Genomic DNA, 20,005 nt, shown 5'->3' on the forward strand with positions numbered 1-20,005 from the left:
GGCCTTGTACCTCAATGGACTGTCACCTTCCTAAGCTTGTCGGTACCTCCTCTCTGTGTGCGTGCCACAGGTGGAGTAGTCGACCCTGGGAGCTCTGAAGTAACAGCTGCTATTATCCCGGCAAGTGAGCGGAAGGGTGAGACTCTGTAATGTGCACCATCTTGGGTTATTTTGCTGGGACTGTTGTACGTGTTATCTGCCTGTTTTGTGGTTCAATAAAGCATTGCCATACTGTTTTACCCCCCCCTGCGTTGTCTAAGTGGCATTTTGCCCACGTTAAAGGGAGAGCAGGCGTTCGGCGGGACGATCCCAAGTCCATGCAGTTTGGCTAGCGGACCTGGGCACCTGCTGTCCAACTCCAACCTCACACGTGTCTCCGCACCTTTTAAGGGGGCATTGTGGGTCTGCACCATCTTTGGGATACACTGTGGCTGGTCCTCTTATGGGGGCACTGTGTGTCTGCACCATCTTTGGAATAACACTGTGGCTGGCCCTGTTATGGGGGCACTGTGTGTCTTACCGATCTTTTATCCGTCTCTGTCCCTTGCTGGCCTTGTAAACATGCGGTGAGCTTCTTGTGGGTGCTGTGTGTGACCTGTTTAACCAACTCCAGACGCTTCTCGACCTGCGAGGAACAGGAAGAAGTTAGAATAATCTCACTCCTCCAACGCCTGACGTGACACTCTGTGGGGGGCTGCATTGAGGGACCCCACTACTAGCAGCATCATGTCTTTACCAGGCCCATATTGTAACCCGGCCCCCCAACTAAAAATATCGATAGATGCTACACTGACCAGGTGATCTGCAACCATGGAGGACTCATGGGGGCTCACCGTGTATATAGTTGGAGGGTGTGTATACAGTGGGTACATAAAGTATTCAGACCCCTTTAAATTTTTCAATCTTTGTTTCATTGCAGCCATTTGGTAAATTCAAAAAAGTTAATTTTTTTCACATTAATGTACACTCTGCACCCCATCTAGACTGAAAAAAGAGAAATGTAGAAATTTTTGCACATTTAATAAAAAAGAAAAACAGAAATATCACTCGGTCATAAGTATTCAGACCCTTTGCTCAGACACTCATATTTAAGTCACATGCTGTCCATTTCCTTGTGATCCTCCTTGAGATGGTTCTACTCCTTAATTAAACTGATAGGACTTGATTTGGAAAGGCACACACCTGTCTATATAAGACCTCACAGCTCACAGTTCATGTCAGACCAAATGAGAATCATGAGGTCAAAGGAACTGGCCAAGGAGCTCAGAGAGAATTGTGGCAAGGCACAGATCTGGCCAAGGTTACAATGGAATTTCTGCAGTACACAAGGTTTCCAAGAGCACAGTGGCCTCCATAATCCTGAAATGGAGGAAGTTGGGGACCACCAGAAGTCTTCCTAGACCTGGCCGTCCAGACAAACTCAGCAATCGTGGGAGAAGAGCCTTGGTGAGAGAGGTAAAGAAGAACCCCGAGATCACTGTAGCTGAGCTCCAGAGATGCAGTAGGGAGATGAAAGTTCCACAAAGTCAACTATCACTGCAGCCCTCCACCAGTCGGGCCTTTATGGCAGAGTGGCCCGATGGCAGCCTCTCCTCAGTGCAAGACATATGAAAGCCTGCATAGGGTTTGCTAACAAACTCATGAAGGACTCCCAAACTATGAGAAATAAGATTCTCTGGTTTGATGAGAAGAAGATAGGCCTTTTTTGGTGATAATTTTAAGCGGTATGTGTGGAGAAAACCAGGTTCTGCTCATCACCTGCCCAATACAATCCCAACAGTGAAACGTGGTGGTGGCAGCATCATGCTATGGGGGTGTTTTCAGCTGCAGGGACAAGACGACTGGTTGTCATTGAAGAAAACATGAATGCGGCCATGTACAGAAATATCCTGGATGAAAACCTCTTCCAGAGTACTCTGGACCTCAGACTTGGCCGAAGGTTCACCTACCAACAAGACAATGACCCTAAGCACACAGCTAAAATAACAAAGGATTGGCTTCAGAACAACTCTGTGACCATTCTTGACTGGCCCAGCCAGGGCCCTGACCTAAACCCAATTGAGCATCTCTGGAGAGACCTGAAAATGGCTGTCCACCAAAGTTTACCATCCAACCTGACAGAACTGGAGAGGATCTGCAAGGAAGAATGGCCGAGGATCCCCAAATCCAGGTGTGAAAAACTTGTTGCATCATTCCCAAGAAGACTCATGGCTGTACTAGCTCAAAAGGGTGCTTCTACTCAATACTGAGCAAAGGGTCTGAATACTTATGACCATGTGATATTTCAGTTTTTTTTTTTTTTATAAATTTGCTAAAATTTCTACATTTCTCTTTTTTCAGTCAAGGTGGGGTGCAGAATGTACATTAAGGAGAAAAAAATAACTTTTTTGAATTTACCAAATGGCTGCAATGAAAGAGTGAAAAATGTAAAGGGGTCTGAATACTTTCCGTACCCACTGTACATATATTCAGGTCAGGTATATATGGTGACACCCACCTGTAAGAGATCATCACTCAGAACCTCCGTCTTCTCGGCCCTGGAAGAAAAGGAAGAAATATTAATATAAAGCACCTGCACAGTAGGGACCGCTGGGTCCTCATCACACAACTGATCGGGGTCGGGGGCTTTGCCTGCAGCTGGGCCCCCACAAATCAAATATTGTCAGCCAATCTATGTTAAAGTCTTAGTAAACCCATTTGTAATGATGTTTTACATTTCGATCCAAGTAAGGGTCGAACACAGAAGAGATCCATTTAAAACATCATTTTATTCAATTTAAAACATGGTAAAAAACACCAAATGTCACAGAAGGGGACACTAAAATCAGACTCCAAGAGGTATACAAAAAGCCAATATATTCAATTGACTTATGACCAGGTGACAACTCATCTTTAAATACTCGGTGTTGCAGTGATATTTCTAATATACAAAGCCTCAAATATACATTTTGTTCCATCTTTCTTCTATGATAATGGACAAGGAATGAAGCCAAATGCTGCCGTCAGTGAGAAGCATAATGAGATGCACAGGGTCCGAGCGGACCAGTAGCCCCCGGCGCTCGCCCAGTGAGTCTCTATGGAAATCTCGCTATGGTTAATAATTAGAACAAATTAAGAAATATCAATGGTTCCCGGCAGGAGATGCATCAAGGGGGGAGGCTGCGGCTCAATCCATATCACACTCCAACAGGCATCTTACAAATGGTGATTTCTGCCCCCGGACACACGAGGCCTAAATCCAACATCGCTGTATTCCTGACATGGAGGAGAGAGAAATCCTGCACTCACAGCACATACCCCCGGGAGCAGCAGGGTCTGATGGAAGCGGCCCAGTCATGTGCTGTCCTGCAGAGGGCTGTGTACCGTGCATCTAATCCTATCCTGTGTGATACTGTCTGCTGAGCTGTGCACCTAATTCTATTCTGTGTGATCCTGCCTGCTGAGCTGTGTATCTAACCCTACCATCTGTGATACTATCTGCTGAGCTGTGTATCTAATCCTATCCTGTGTGATTCTGTCTGCTGAGTTGTGTATCTAATCCTATCATGTGTGATACTATTTGCTGAGCTGTGCATCTAATCCTAATCCTATCTTTGTGATACTGCCTGCAGAGCTGTGTATCTAATCCTATCTTTGTGATACTGTCTGCGGAAATGGTGTACCTAAGCCTATCGTGTGTGATACGGTCTACTGAGCTGTGTATAATACTGTCCCTATGTACAAGGTTATAACTAGTATAATACTGCCTCTATGTACAAGAATATAACTACCATAATGCTGCCCCCTATGTACAAGAATGTAACTACTATAATACTGCCCCTATGTACAAGAATATAACTACTATAATACTGCTCCCTATGTACAAGAATATAACTACTATAATACTGCTCCTATGTACAAGAATACAACTACTGTAATACTCCTCATACATACAAGAATATAATTACTACAATACTGCCTACTATGTACAAGAATATAACTACTATAATACTGCCCCTATGTACAAGAAAATAAGTACTACAATACTGCCTACTATGTACAAGAATATAACTACTATAAAACTGCTCCTATGTACAAGAATATAACTACTATAATACTGCTGCTATGTACAAGAATATAACTACTATAATACTACCCCTATGTACAAGAAGGTAACTACTATAATAGTGCCCCTATGTACAAGAATATAACTACTGTAATACTGCCCCTATGTACAAGAATATAACTACTATAATACTGCTGCTATGTACAAGAAGATAACTACAATAATACTGCTCCCTATGTACCAGAATAAAACTGTTATAATACTGCCACTATGTACAACAAGGTAAGTATTATAATAGTGCCCCAATGTACAAGAAAATAACTACTGTAATACTGCCCCTATGTACAAGAATATAACTACTATAATACTGCCCCTATGTACAAGAATATAACTACTATAATACTGCACCTACTGTATGTACAAGAATATAACTACTATAATATTGCTCCTATGTACAAGAATACAACTACTGTAATACTCCTCATACATACAAGAATATAATTACTACAATACTGCCCAGGGGCGGATTATCAGAGGGTCAATATGGGCGGTAGCCCAGGGCCCAGTGGCTTGGGGGGGCCCTGGGCCACCGCAGATTGACCCTCTGATAATCCACCGGAGTGTGACTGAATGCCCGGCCCGCCGGCATTTATGTGCCCCGCCCCCCGGACCCGGTGGGCAGAGAGAGGGGGGCCGCATCGGGCCCCTTCTCATCTGCTCACCGGGCCCCTTCCGGCGCTGCGGCGCTTTCCTATTGACGTGCGTGCGCGCGCGCCCGCACCTCAATAGTTAACAACAGCCGCCAGCCAGCCAATTGGAGGCTGGCAGCTGAAGTCGGCCGCAGCGGCCCGCAGCTCACACGTCGCCGGCGTCTGTCGTCATTGTCAGTCGCCGGCGAGTGTGCGCTGCTGGAGGGAGCTCGCCGCGTGGAGCGCTGGTAAGGTGAGGAGACTGTTTTTTGGGGGTTTTTTCGGGGGTTTTTTATAAGCTAACGGTGGACTGTGGACACATTGGGGGCAATGCTGGAGACACTGGGGCAGATTGCTGGAGACACTAGGGCAGATTGCTGGAGACGCTGGGGCAGATTGCTGGACACACTGGGGGCAATGCTGGAGACACTGGGGCAGATTGCTGGACACACTGGGGGCAATGCTGGAGACACTGGGGCAGATTGCTGGAGACACTGGGGCAGATTGCTGGAGACACTGGGGCAGATTGCTGGAGACACTGGGGCAGATTGCTGGAGACACTGGAGCAGATTGCTGTAGACACTGGAGCAGATTGCTGTAGACACTGGGGCAGATTGCTGTAAACACTGGGACAGATTGCTGGACACACTGGGGGCAATGCTGGAGACACTGGGGCAGATTGCTGGAGACACTGGGGCAGATTGCTGGAGACACTGGGGCAGATTGCTGGAGACACTGGGGCAGATTGCTGTAGACACTGGGGCAATGCTGTAGACACTGGGGCAGATTGCTGTAGACACTAGGGCAGATTGCTGTAGACACTGGGGCAGATTGCTGTAGACACTGGAGCAGATTGCTGTAGACACTGGGGCAGATTGCTGTAAACACTGGGGCAGATTGCTGGAGACACTGGGGGCAATGCTGGAGACACTGGGGCAGATTGCTGGAGACACTGGGGCAATGCTAGAGACACTGGGGCAGATTGCTGGACATACTGGGGCAGATTGCTGGACACACTGGGGGTAATATGCTGGAGACAATGGGGCAGATTGCTGGAGACACTGGGGCAATGCTAGAGACACTGGGGCAGATTGCTGGACATACTGGGGCAGATTGCAGGACACACTGGTGGTAATATGCTGGACACACTGGGGCAATATGCTGGACATACTGGGGCAGATTGTTGAACACACTGTCTGGGGGCAATATGCTGGAGTCAGACACTGGGGCAGATTGCTGGTGACACTGTCTGGGGGCAATGCTGGACACACTGGGGCAGATTGCTGGTTACTGGGGCAATATGCTGGACATACTGGGGCAGATTGCTGGACACACTGGGGGTAATATGCTGGACACACTGGGGCAGATTGCTGGACACACTGGGGGCAGGACTGGAGGCATGGGCAGAATGTAGACACGGGGCAGAATGAAAGACATGGGGCAGGATTGGATGATGGGGCAGGAGAATACGATGGAGACAGATGGGGCAGGATGGGGAGATCACATGGGGTAGAATGGATACTCATGAGTGCAGGATGGGAGAACATATGGCAGGAGCCAGGAATGAGACACACGGGGCCAGGGTAGGGAATATTATTACCATAGGGGCTAATTAAGGGATATTATTACTGCAGTGATGTATTTATTTTATTTTTTGAGTATACTGTTTTAAATGGGGGGCTGTCCTGTTACTGTGCAGAGTGACTATATCGCCTTTTTTTCTCCATGTGTAATGTAGAAGTTGTGAAAAATTAAGTAATGTGTTCTGCAAGCAGAGCTCGAGATAACTGTGTTATTTCCTGCAGAAACGAGTCCTGGCTGGAAGAAATGATGGCGGTCTGTGCTGGATGAAAGATGAAGGACTTCACCTAGAGACGTCATTGGTGAGTCAGTGTTACCTATACATTGACACTATACTATATACAGAGGTCCTGTGTACAATGTCACCAGTGATCACTGTATTACCTATACACTATATACAGAGGTACTGTGTATAATGTCACCAGTGATCTCTGTATTACCTCTACACAGACACTGCATACTAAGTATAGATCTCCTGTGAATACTGGCACTTATGGTGATAGTATTGTGGGGGTTTTTTTATTATTACTGATCAGTATTGTAGTATTCAGTCACTATGTGGTGGTAATATGTGGTCTGGAAATGGTGTTGTGGTATTTGTCCCTTGAATGTGCTATTTGGTCACCAAGTGGTGGTAATATGTGGTCTTGACATGGTGCGGTGGTATTTGTTCCTTGTATGTGATATTATTCGATCACTGTGTATGTAATTTGTAGTCTGGTCATGGCGCGGTGGTATTTGTTCCTTGTATGTGATATTATTGGTCAAAATATACCTAAATTATATTGCAGATTTTAACAAATATTTAATAGGTTACAGTAGAGTAGGGCCCGGCCATTTTTCTGGAATAATCTGGTTCGGGTATAATATGACCCCCCCCCCCGTCACATGACCCCCCGGTCACATGACCCCCCGGTCACATGACACCCCCCCCCCCCCCCGTTCACATGACCCCCCCGTCACATGACCCCCCGTCACATGACCGGGGGGGGGCCCACAGTGTTTGAACAGCCCGGGGCCCTGGCTACCCTTAATCCACCCCTGATACTGCCTACTATGTACAAGAATATAACTACTATAATACTGCCCCTATGTACAAGAAAATAAGTACTACAATACTGCCTACTATGTACAAGAATATAACTACTATAAAACTGCTCCTATGTACAAGAATATAACTACTATAATACTGCTGCTATGTACAAGAATATAACTACTATAATATTCTCCCTATGCACAAGAATATAAATACTATAATGCTGCTCCAATGTACAAGAATACAACTACTATAATACTACCCCTATGTACAAGAAGGTAACTACTATAATAGTGCCCCTATGTACAAGAATATAACTACTATAATACTGCTGCTATGTACAAGAAGATAACTACAATAATACTGCTCCCTATGTACCAGAATAAAACTGTTATAATACTGCCACTATGTACAACAAGGTATTATAATAGTGCCCCCAATGTACAAGAAAATAACTACTGTAATACTGCCCCTATGTACCAGAATATAACTACTATAATACTGCCCCAATGTTCAAGAATATAACTACTATAATACTGCTCCTATGCACAAGAAAATAATATAACTACTATATGTAGATTGTGAGCCTTCGCGGGCAGGGTCCTCACTCCTCCTGTACCAGTTATGACTTGTATTGTTTAAGATTATTGTACTTGTTTTTATTATGTATACCCCTCCTCACATGTAAAGCGCCATGGAATAAATGGCGCTATAACAATAAATAATAATAATAATAATAATAATAATAATACTGCCCCTATGTACAAGAATGTAACTACTGTAACACTGCCCCCTATGTACAAGAATATAACTACTATAATACTGCCCTCTATGTACAAGAATATAACTACTATAATACTGCCCTCTATGTACAAGAATATAACTACTATAATACTGCCCCTATGTACCAGAATATAACTACTATAATACTGCCCCTATATACAAGAATATAACTACTATAATACTGCCTATAGATCAAAAAGAGAGGCAGCACTCCATTTTCAAAAAGGTGCAGGATTTATTCAAATCCACATAGATGTGGATTTGAATAAATCCTGCACCTTTTTGAAAGTGGAGTGCTGCCTCCTCTCTTTTTGATCTATATTGAATGCTGACGACCAGTGGACGGGTTGCCTGGAGGCTTTGCACCCTAAGATAAGTTACACCAGTGTGCTGTTCCGTTTTTACTATTATTATACTATAATACTGCCCCTATATACAAGAATATAACTACTATAATACTGCCTCTATGTATAAGAATATAACTACTATAATACTGCCCTTATGTACAAGAAAATAAGTACTATAATACTGCTCCTATGTACAAGAATATAACTACTATAAAACTGCTCCTATGTACAAGAATATAACTAATATAATACTGCTGCCCATATCCAAGAATACAACTACTATAATATTCTCCCTAAGCACAAGAATATAAATACTATAATGCTGCTCCAATGTACAAGAATACAAGTACTATAATACTGCCCCTATGTACAAGAAGGTAACTACTATAATAGTGCCCCTATGTACAAGAATATAACTACTGTAATACTGCCCCTATGTACAAGAATATAACTACTATAATACTGCTAATATGTACAAGAATAAAACTGTTATAATACTGCCCCTATGTACAACAAGGTAAGTACTATAATAGTGCCCCAATGTACAAGAATATAACTACTATAATACTGCTCCTATGCACAAGAATATAACTACTATAATACTGCCTCTATGTACAAGAATGTAACTACTGTAATACTGCCCCCTACGTACAACAAGGTAAGTACTATAATAGTGCCCCCAATGTACAAGAATATAACTACTGTAATACTGCCCCTATGTACATGAATATAACTACTATAATACTGCCCCAATGTACAAGAATATAACTACTATAATACTGTCCCTATGTACAACAAGGTAAGTACTATAATAATGCCCCAATGTACAAGAATATAACTACTGTAATACTGCCCCTATGTACAAGAATATAACTACTACAATACTGCCCCAATGTACAAGAATATAACTACTATAATACTGCCCCTATGTACAAGAATATAACTACTATAATACTGCCCCTATGTACAAGAATATAACTACTATAATACTGCACCTACTGTATGTACAAGAATATAACTACTATAATATTGCTCCTATGTACAATAATACAACTACTATAATACTCCTCATACATACAAGAATATAATTACTTTAATACTGCCTACTAAGTACAAGAATATAACTACTATAATACTGCCCCTATGTACAAGAAAATAAGTACTATAATACTGCTCCTATGTACAATATAACTACTATAATACTGCTGCCTATATCCAAGAATACAACTACTATAATATTCTCCCTATGCACAAGAATATAAATACTATAATGCTGCTCCTATGTACAAGAATACAACTACTATAATAGTGCCCCTATGTACAAGAAGGTAACTACTATAATAGTGCCCCTATGTATAAAAATATAACTACTGTAATACTGCCGCTATGTACAAGAATATAACTACTACTAGATGTTTCCAGCCAGCTAACGCTCGGCACGCTTATTGCTATCTAATTAACGCTGCTGGTGATGAAACTAAAGTAAATAATGACAACATTCAATAGCGCTTACGCAGGTGGTAAATTAACTTAAAATGAAGTTAATAACAATAGTGTGGTGATGTGTTGGGGCGGGATTATGTGTGGTGATGTGGTGGGGGGCAGGATTATGTGTGGTGATGTGGTGGAGGGGCGGGATTATGTGTAGTGATGTGGTGGGGGGCGGGATTATGTGTGGTGATGTGGTGGGGGGCGAAATTATGTGTGGTAATGGGGTGGGGGGACGGGATTATGTGTGGTGATGGGGCGAGATTATGTGTGGTGATGTGGTGGGAGGGCGGGATTATGTGTGGTAATGTGGTGGAGGGGCGGGATTATGTGTGGTGATGTGGTGGAGGGGGCGGGATTATGTGTGCTGATGAGGGGGGTGGGATTATGTGTGGTGATGTGTTGGGGGGTGTAATAATTATAGGGGATAACTCAGGAGACTGTTTGCGTGGAACAAGACAACTACAGGACACAGTTTTATAAGTGGTAAAGTCTATATTATCACACGGTGATTCAAACAGGTGCAGAGCGAAACTCAAGTCCACAACACTTGGTGCAAATAATAAACGCAGCTTAGCAGTCTATAGGAAACTTCAGAGGAAAATGCAATCAAGCAGAAAGTCTATGAAGCAGTTATTCTTGAGGATACTGGACACGAATAAATCCTTGTCTTAGTCCAGGCACAGATAGATATGCTTATTAGGCAGTTCAAATCATATCTTAGCTCAACCAGGGAGGCCTGGTTAATAGTCTCAGGTTATTTCAAAGCAGAAACAGCTTACATGTCCAGCAAATGCAGATGGAAGTAAACACGAACAGCAGATGAAGGAGGATTACTGGAAATTTGAGTATGCAGCAGGAACTCAGAGCAGAGTAGCAGGATCACCACACAGGTTCACAGGAGCAGGTGTATAGCCAGGGAGTAATCAGAGGTCAGGAGCGGGATGCAAGGCAGAATACTCTAGCACAGACTGAAGGCTGGGGTGAAGTTTTATAGCAGGAAGACGCAGTGCACATGAGACCAAAGACGCCATCTTGGAAAAGGGCAGTAATGCACAAAAGGTAAAAAATGTTCAGCGTCCTGACAGGGGGGCGGGATTATGTGTGTTGATGTGTTGGGGGCGCGGGATTATGTGTGGTGATGTGGTGGGAGGGCGGGATTATGTGTGGTGATGTGGTGGAGGGGCGGGATTGTGTGTGGTGATGTGGTGGAGGGGCGGGATTGTGTGTGGTGATGTGGTGGAGGGGCGGGATTGTGTGTGGTGATGTGGTGGGGGGGCTGGATTATGTGTGGTGACGTGTTGGGGGGCGGGATTATGTGTGGTGATGTGTTGGAGGCGCGGGATTATGTGTGGTGATGTGGTGGGGGGGCGGGATTATGTGTGGTGATGTGGTGGGCGGACGGGATTATGTGTGGTGATGTGGTGGGCGGGCAGGATTATGTGTGGTGATGTGGTGGGGGGCGGGATTGTGTAGTAATGGGGTGGGGGGGCGGGATTATGTGTGGTAATGGGGTGGGGGGCGGGATTATGTGTGGTAATGGGGTGGGGGGCGGGATTATGTGTGGTAATGGGGTGGGGGGCGGGATTATGTGTGGTAATGGGGTGGGGGGCGGGATTATGTGTGGTAATGGGGTGGGGGCGCGGGATTATGTGTGGTAATGGGGTGGGGGCGCGGGATTATGTGTGGTGATGTGGTGGGAGGGCGGGATTATGTGTGGTGATGTGGTGGAGGGGCGGGATTATGTGTGGTGATGTGTTGGGGGCGCGGGATTATATGTGGTGATGTGGTGGGCGGGCGGGATTATGTGTGGTGATGTGGTGGGCGGACGGGATTATGTGTGGTGATGTGGTGGGCGGGCAGGATTATGTGTGGTAATGGGGTGGGGGGGCGGGATTATGTGTGGTAATGTGGTGGGGGGGCGGGATTATGTGTGGTAATGGGGTGGGGGCGCGGGATTATGTGTGGTGATGTGGTGGGAGGGCGGGATTATGTGTGATGTGGTGGAGGGGTGGGATTATGTGTGGTGATGTGGTGGAGGGGCGGGATTGTGTGTGGTGATGTGGTGGAGGGGCGGGATTATGTGTGGTGATGTGGTGGGGGGGCGGGCGGGATTATGTGTGTTAATGGGGTGGGGGGGCGGGATTATGTGTGGATGTGTGGTAATGGGGTGGGGGGCGGGATTATGTGTGGTAATGGGGTGGGGGGGCGGGATTATGTGTGGTAATGGGGTGGGGGGGCGGGATTATGTGTGGTAATGGGGTGGGGGGCGGGATTATGTGTGGGAATGGGGTGGGGGGGCGGGATTGTGTGGTAATGGGGTGGGGGCGAGATTATGTGTGGTAATGGGGTGGGGGGGCGGGATTATGGTGTGGGAATGGGGTGGGGGCGCGGGATTGTGTGGTAATGGGGTGGGGGCGCGGGATTATGTGTGGTGATGTGGTGGGGGGGCGGGATTATGTGTGGTGACGTGTTGGGCGGGCGGGATTATGTGTGGTGATGTGTTGAGGGCGCGGGATTATATGTGGTGATGTGGTGGGTGGGATTATGTGTGGTAATGGGGTGGGGGGCAGGATTATGTGTGGTAATGTGGTGGGGGCATGGATTATGTGTGGTAATGTGGTGGGGGGTGGGATTATGTGTGGTAATGTGGTGGGGGCGGGATTATGTGTGGTAATGTGGTGGGGGGCGGGATTATGTGGGGGGCGGGATTGTGTGTGGTGATATGGTGGGTGGCGGAGCTACTGTGCAGGGGGCGGGATTAGCGAGTAATCACGATGCCTCATATATATAGATAATACTGCTCCTATGTACAAGAAGAAAACTACAATAATACTGCTCCCTATGTACAAGAATAAAACTGTTCAAATACTGCCCCTATGTACAAGATAAGTACTATAATAGTGCCACCAATGTACAAGAATATAACTACTGTAATACTGCAACCTATATACAAGAATATAACTACTATAATACTGCCCCTATATACAAGAATATAACTACTATAATACTGCCTCTATGTATAAGAATATAACTACTGTAATACTGCCCCTATGAACAAGAACATAATTACTATAATACTGTTCCTATGTACAAGAATATAACTACTATAATACTGCCCCTATATACAAGAATATAACTACTATAATACTGCTTCTATGTACAAGAATATAACTACTATAATACTGCCTCTATGTATAAGAATATAACTACTGTAATACTGCCCCATGTACAAGAATATAACTACTATAATACTGCTCCTATGTACAAGAATATAACTACTGTAATACTGCCCCATGTACAAGAATATAACTACTATAATACTGCCTCTATGTATAAGAATATAACTACTGTAATACTGCCCCATGTACAAGAATATAACTACTATAATACTGCCCCTATGTATAAGAATATAACTACTATAATACTGCCTCCTATGTACAAGAATATAACTACTATAATACTGCCCCTATGTACAAGAATATAACTACTATAATACTGCCCCTATATGCAAGAATATAACTACTATAATTCTGCCTCTATGTACAAGAATATAACTACTATAATACTGCCCCTATGTACAAGAATATAACTACTGTAATACTGCCCCATGTACAAGAATATAACTACTATAATACTGCCTCTATGTATAAGAATATAACTACTATAATACTGCCTCCTATGTACAAGAATATAACTACTATAATACTGCCCCTATGTACAAGAATATAACTACTATAATACTGCCCCTATATGCAAGAATATAACTACTATAATTCTGCCTCTATGTATAAGAATATAACTACTGTAATACTGACCCCTATATAAATGGAAAATGGTCTTTTAAGTACAGAAGTTAAAATTAAATCTATTCTGAAAAAAAAGTAGATTTCCCAAAAACACATTTCTGATATAATAGTGTCAGAGTGCGGGGTTATTATATACATCTGGATCAGTAGAGCATTTTACATAATGAGCTGATTCATTCCTCGTGTAACTGCGGCAGCGCTCAGAAAAGGAAATTGTACTGTCCTCATGTAGCTCAGATTCGCAGCCAATGATTCCTCTGAGCCTCTCCTGTCATATTGCATCAGCTTGTATGGCCATTAAGCCAAACACTGTACAATGTAGAGGAGCCAAGCTCCTTGCTGAGCACTCCGATGCCTATAGGAGAATTCTGGGAAAAACCGTGTCACTGCCGCCCTGCTTGAAGCTAAGCAAATGGGACAGGACGTCATTGTGCTGTGTATTGTACGATCATCTTATAAGGTGGCCCGAGGAGGAGGAAGCAATGGATGTTAAGAAAGAGATTGACTTTTTATCTGATGAGGGAAGGTGTGACCAATTATATGGAATTTAATTCAGGTGTAAGACTGCAGAACATCACTGATGCCACGTGTAAAATATCAAACAAAGCCACTATGAAAGTCAACTGGTAAAGGTTATAGACACATCTATCTATCTTAAAGCAGCCCTCCTCCTCCTTTCAAAGATTTTATCCTCTTACTACATTGCAATCATCATATTTTATAGCACTGTGTACGTACAATTGCTCATTTTTGCTCTTCTACCCAGTAAATTCTTCTCTTTTTCATTAGGTCTACTGTTGTGAATTCTGCTTTTGGGTTCCCTCTGGTGGTAGTAGGTGGTAATGCAGTTGTCCCTGGGTTGCAGTCCTGGTCAGGTGTGTCTGCTGATTGCAGTTCTGACTGGGGTATTTAGGTGTGCAGGATTCATTAGTCCTTGCCAGTTGTCAATTGTTGTTGGGAGGTGTAGGACCTCTGCCTGGTTCCTCCTGCCTTTCTGCCAAATCAGCAAAGATAAGTGTCTGTTTTTTTTTTTTTTCCTGTGGCACACATTCTGTGTGCTTCACAATTCAGTGCTATTCTTTGTGTTTTCTTGTCCAGCTTAGATTGTGTCAGTATTTTCTCAGTCTTGTTGGATTCTCTGGAGTGGCAGATATACATTCCATGTCTTTAGTTAGATTGTGGAACTTTTTGTATTATCTGTTGTGGATATTTTTGGAAGGGTTTTAATACTGACCGCCTAGTAATCTGTCCTATCCTTTCCTATTTAGCTAGAGTGGCCTCTTTTGCTAAATCCTGTTTTCTACCTGCGTGTCTATTCTTCTCCTACTCACAGTCATTATTCGTGGGGGGCTGCCTATCCTTTGGGGGTCTGCTCTGAGGCAAGATAGCATTCCTATTTCCATCTATAGGGGTATTTAGTCCTCCGGCTGTGTCGAGGTGTCTAGGGTTTGTTAGGCTCACCCCACGGCTACTTCTAGTTGCGGTGTTAGTTCAGGATTTGCGGTCAGTACAGGTTCCACCGACTCCAGAGAAAGTTTTCATGCGGCTCCAAGGTCACCAGATCATAACAGTCTACGACATCATGTGCTGACTAGCTGAATCCTTCTAAGCTCCACAGTTAGACAAAGATAACAAAAGTATACACAAAATGCAGTTTTTAAATGAAGGACTTTATTATTAAGGGATAAAGAAATCCAAACCTACATGGTTCTGTGTAAAAAAATGATTGCACCCCACCTCCTTAAAACATAAATTAACTGTGTGTTTATCACATCTTTGGTTTGCGAAGTTCAAACTCCCTATGCACACCCAGGCCTGATTACTGCCACACCTGTTCTCAATCAAGAAATCACTTAAATAGGACCTGCCTGACAAAGTGAAGTAGACCAAAAGAACATCAAAAGCAAGACATCATACTGCAATCCAAAGAACTTCTGGAACAAATGAGAGACAAAGTAATTGAGATCTATCAGTCTGGAAAAGTTTATAAAGCCATTTCTAAAGCTTTGGGAGTCCAGCAATCCACAGTGACAGCCATTAGCTACAAAAAGCGAAAATATGGAACACTGGTGAACCTTCTCAGGAGTGGCTGGCCCACCAAATTTACCCCAAGAGCACAGTGAAAACTGATCCCAAAGGTCACAAAAGACCCCACAACAACATCCAAAGAACTGCAGGCCTCACGTGCCTCAGTTAAGGTCAGTGTTCATGACTCCACCATAAAAAAGAGACTGGGCGAAAATGTCGTGCATGGCAGAGTTCCAAGACGAAAACCACTGCTGATCAATAAGAACATAAAGGCTGGTCTCTGCTTTGCTAGAAAACATCTAGACCCCAAGACTTTTGGGAGAATACTCTGTGGAATGACGAGACAAAAGTTGAAATTTTTATAGAAGTAATATAGCAATTCAGAAAAGGAACATCATACCAACAGTAAAACATGGTGGTGATAGCTTGATGGTCTGGGGCTGTTTTGCTGCTTCAGGACCTGGAAGACTTGTGTGGTAAATGGAACCATGAAGTTAACTGTCTACCAAAAAATCCTGAAGGAGAATATCCAGCCATTTGTTAGTGACCTATAGCTGAAGCGCACTTGGCTTAGACAGCAGGACAATGATCCAAAACACACCAGCAAGTCCACATTTGAATGGCATAAGAAAAGCAAAATTAAGACTTTGGAGTGGTCTAGTCAAAGTCCTGACCTTAATCCAATTGAGATGCTGTGGCATGACCTTAAAAAGGCGGTTCATGCTCGGAAACCCTCCAAAGTGTCTGAATTACAACAATTCTGCAAAGATGAGTGGGCCAAAATTCCTCCAGAGCATTGTAAAGACACAGTGCCAGTTATAACAAATGCTTGATTGCAGTCGTTGCTGGTAAGGCTACTGTCACACATCAGTTTTTTGCTGTCAGGCACAATCCGGCAAATTAAAAAAAAAAAAACGGACCCGGCAAAAGTTGCCGCTGGATCCGTTTTTTTTCTCATAGACTTGTATTAGCGCCGGATTGATACGGATGGCCTCACGTTTCATCCGTTTTTTGCTGGATCTGTCGGAGAAAACGGACATAGGAACGTTTTTTCTGTCTGGCGAAAAAACGGCCAGCGATGGATCCGGTGAAAAACGTATGAAATGAGGAACAGGAAGTCCAAACTCTAACCCCAAGTTAAAAAAAAAAAAAAGCTGATCCAGCAAAAAAAACAAATCCATCGCATCAGTTTTCCACAATTTGAGCCAGATCCGTTTTTTTTTCAAAAGTTGCCGGATTGTGCCTGACGGCAAAAAACTGACATGTGAAAGTAGCCTAAGGCTATGTGCACACGATGCGGATTTGCTGTGGATCAGCACTGTGATGTACAGTACAATGTTAATCAATGGGTAAAAAAAAAAAGTTGTGCACATGGTGCGGAAAAATCAGTGCGGCATTGCTGCGTATTTAAAAGAAGTGTATGTCACTTCTTTTGTGCGGATCTGCAGCGTTTCTGCACCCCTCCATGATAGAAATCCGCAGTGGCAAAAACTGCAGTAAATCCTCACAAAATCCGCATCAATTCCGCTGCAAATCCGCACAAAATCCGCATAAAAACTGCAGCTAATCCGCAGCTGTGGATTCTGTCCAGAAAATTCAGCATCACATATCCTACGTGTGCACATAGCCTAAGGGTGGCCAACCAGTTATGTTTAAAGGGAAATCACTTTTTCACTCAGGGCCCTGTAGGTTTGGATTTATTTTTCCCGTAATAATAAAAACCTTTATTTAAAAACGACATTTTGTGTTTACTTGTATTATCTTTGTTTAATATTTAGATTTGTTTGGTGATCAGAAACATTTAAGTGTGACAAATATGCAAAAGAAAAGGAAATCAGGAAGGGGGCAAACACTTTTTCACACAACTGTATGTAGAAACAGGAGGTCAATTTTCTCTGCACAAGTCATAAGTCAAGAAAAACGTGAGAGTAGCTGGGTCAGAAGGTGAATGTAATATGTACTTAAATAGAAATATGTATTATTGTAGTTATATTTTTGTTCATTATAGTAGTTATATTCTTGTATATAGGACCAGTATTATAGTAGTTATAGTCTTGTACATAGGGGCAGTATTATAGTAGTTATATTCTTGTACATAGGAGCAGTATTATAGTAGTTATATTCTTGTACATAGGAAGAAGTAGTATAGTAGTTATATAGTTATATTCTTGTACATAGGGAGCAGTATCATAATAGTTATAGTCTTGTACATAGGGCCAGTATTATAGTAGTTATATTCTTGTACATAGAGGCAGTATTATAGTAGTTATATTCTTTTACATAGAGGCAGTATTATAGTAGTTATATTTTTGTATATGGGGCAGTATTATAGTAGTTATATTCTTGTATATGGGGCAGTATTATAGTAGTTATATTCTTGTACATAGGAGCAGTATTATAGTAGTTATATTCTTGTACATAGGGGCAGTATTATAGTAGTTATATTCTTGTACACAGGGGGCAGTATTATAGTAGTTATATTCTTGTACATAGGGGCAGTATTATAGTAGTTATATTCTTGTACATAGGAGCAGTATTATAGTATATTCTTGTACATAGGAAGAAGTAGTATAGTAGTTATATAGTTATAGTCTTGTACATAGGGAGCAGTATCATAATAGTTATAGTCTTGTACATAGGGCCAGTATTATAGTAGTTATATTCTTGTACATAGAGGCAGTATTATAGTAGTTATATTTTTGTACATAGGAGCAGTATAATAGTAGTTATTTTCTTGTATATAGGGGACAGTATTATAGTAGTTATTTTCTTGTACATAGGGGCAGTATTATAGTAGTTATATTCTTGTACATAGGGACAGTATTATAGTAGTTATATTCTTGTACATAGGGCCAGTATTATAGTACCGTAGTTATATTCTTTTACATAGGGGCAGTATTATATTAGTTATATTCTTGTACATAGGGGTAGTATTATATTACTCCGTAAAGAACAATACTGAAGAAATAAAAACTGATGCTGAACATTCTTGGTATAACAGAGTTATTTAGGTAAACCTTGAATGGACCCCAGACCCTTTAAGTGGTAACGGTTTGTTTATTTACCACATTCTGAATACTAATCAGTCGGCGCTGCCATAATAATCTGGAGCTGATGATTGGACTCATTACTAAATAATCAAGAGCAGAATACAACAGTTCATTTGAAGATCTGTTCCCAGTCTCCATAAATGACGCAGTGGAAGGAGCCAACTTCAGTAAATGAACTTCAGTTCAATTAATTATTGGCCGCCAAGCGCTTTCATGGCAGATCCTTCCTCATTTATTGGCCAGAGAAGCCGAACATTTTGCTGTTGGGAAGGCTTTTATTTCTGTACGTCTTTTCGGGATAACTCAAGGCTGCTGGAAATTGCGAGCGGGGCAGATTAGACACCAAACAAAAGCACCAAGAAATGAGTGAGCACAAACAAAACACAAAGCAACTGAAAAAAACAGCGACTAAACAAATAACAGAAATGAAGAATGGATTAATCAGTAATTGGGTGTCGCTTAATGATGTTTTATGTAAATAAATTGATTCAATTCCTTATAATTTCAAGATCTCCGCTTGCTGTCTGGTAATAACATTGTGGTTTAGATTCAGAGATTAAAAAACATAAATTCATTAAGAATTGCTTCTGAGTGTGACAAACCTACATGCCCTCATAGTAGTAATCCTGACAACGGGGCCCCCATAATATGCCAGATTTAAATACCCAAATTATATTACGTCAAATATTATGTACTATAATAGTGCATCATCCACAAATCCCCCATAACAGTGCGTCATCCAGAGATCCCCCATAACAGTGCATCATCTACATATCCCCATAACAGTGTGTCATCCACAGATCCCCCATAACAGTGTGACATCCACAGATCCCCCATAACAGTGTGTAATCCACAGATACCCCATAACAGTGCGTCATCTACAGAACTCCATAACAGTGTGACATTGTGGTGAAATATGTGTATATATATATATCTATATGTATGTAGTGGCATATATTAACAGAGTTCCCAAAGTCATAGCGATAGTCCGGACCCAAGCACATACACATTAGGTGCCTCCAGACGAATTAAGGTCCTGCACTGTCCATAATCCATCCCCTTGAGAAAGCGGCGTGGTAAAGCCGCGAAACGCGCGTCGGGACGCTCTTTTATTCCGGTGGGACCCCCCTTCTTTGCCCTCTCAATTGG

General features: G+C 42.8%; 1 protein-coding gene across 3 annotated transcripts in view; it reads right to left on the bottom strand.

The window, feature by feature from the left end:
• The window catches only part of ARHGAP44 (Rho GTPase activating protein 44), a 126,616-nt gene that overhangs the window by 59,221 nt on the left and 47,390 nt on the right, over positions 1-20,005 (bottom strand). For all 3 annotated transcript variants that reach the window (XM_077253562.1, XM_077253561.1, XM_077253560.1), the window contains exons 2-3: positions 2,498-2,537; positions 521-625 (exon numbers count right to left, since the gene is read on the bottom strand). In XM_077253562.1, coding sequence (XP_077109677.1) covers positions 521-625; positions 2,498-2,537 — 145 coding nt within the window. The remainder of the gene's footprint in view (positions 1-520; positions 626-2,497; positions 2,538-20,005) is intronic.

The sequence above is a fragment of the Ranitomeya variabilis genome, chromosome 4, assembly GCF_051348905.1.
Source record: "Ranitomeya variabilis isolate aRanVar5 chromosome 4, aRanVar5.hap1, whole genome shotgun sequence".
NCBI lineage: Eukaryota > Metazoa > Chordata > Amphibia > Anura > Dendrobatidae > Ranitomeya > Ranitomeya variabilis.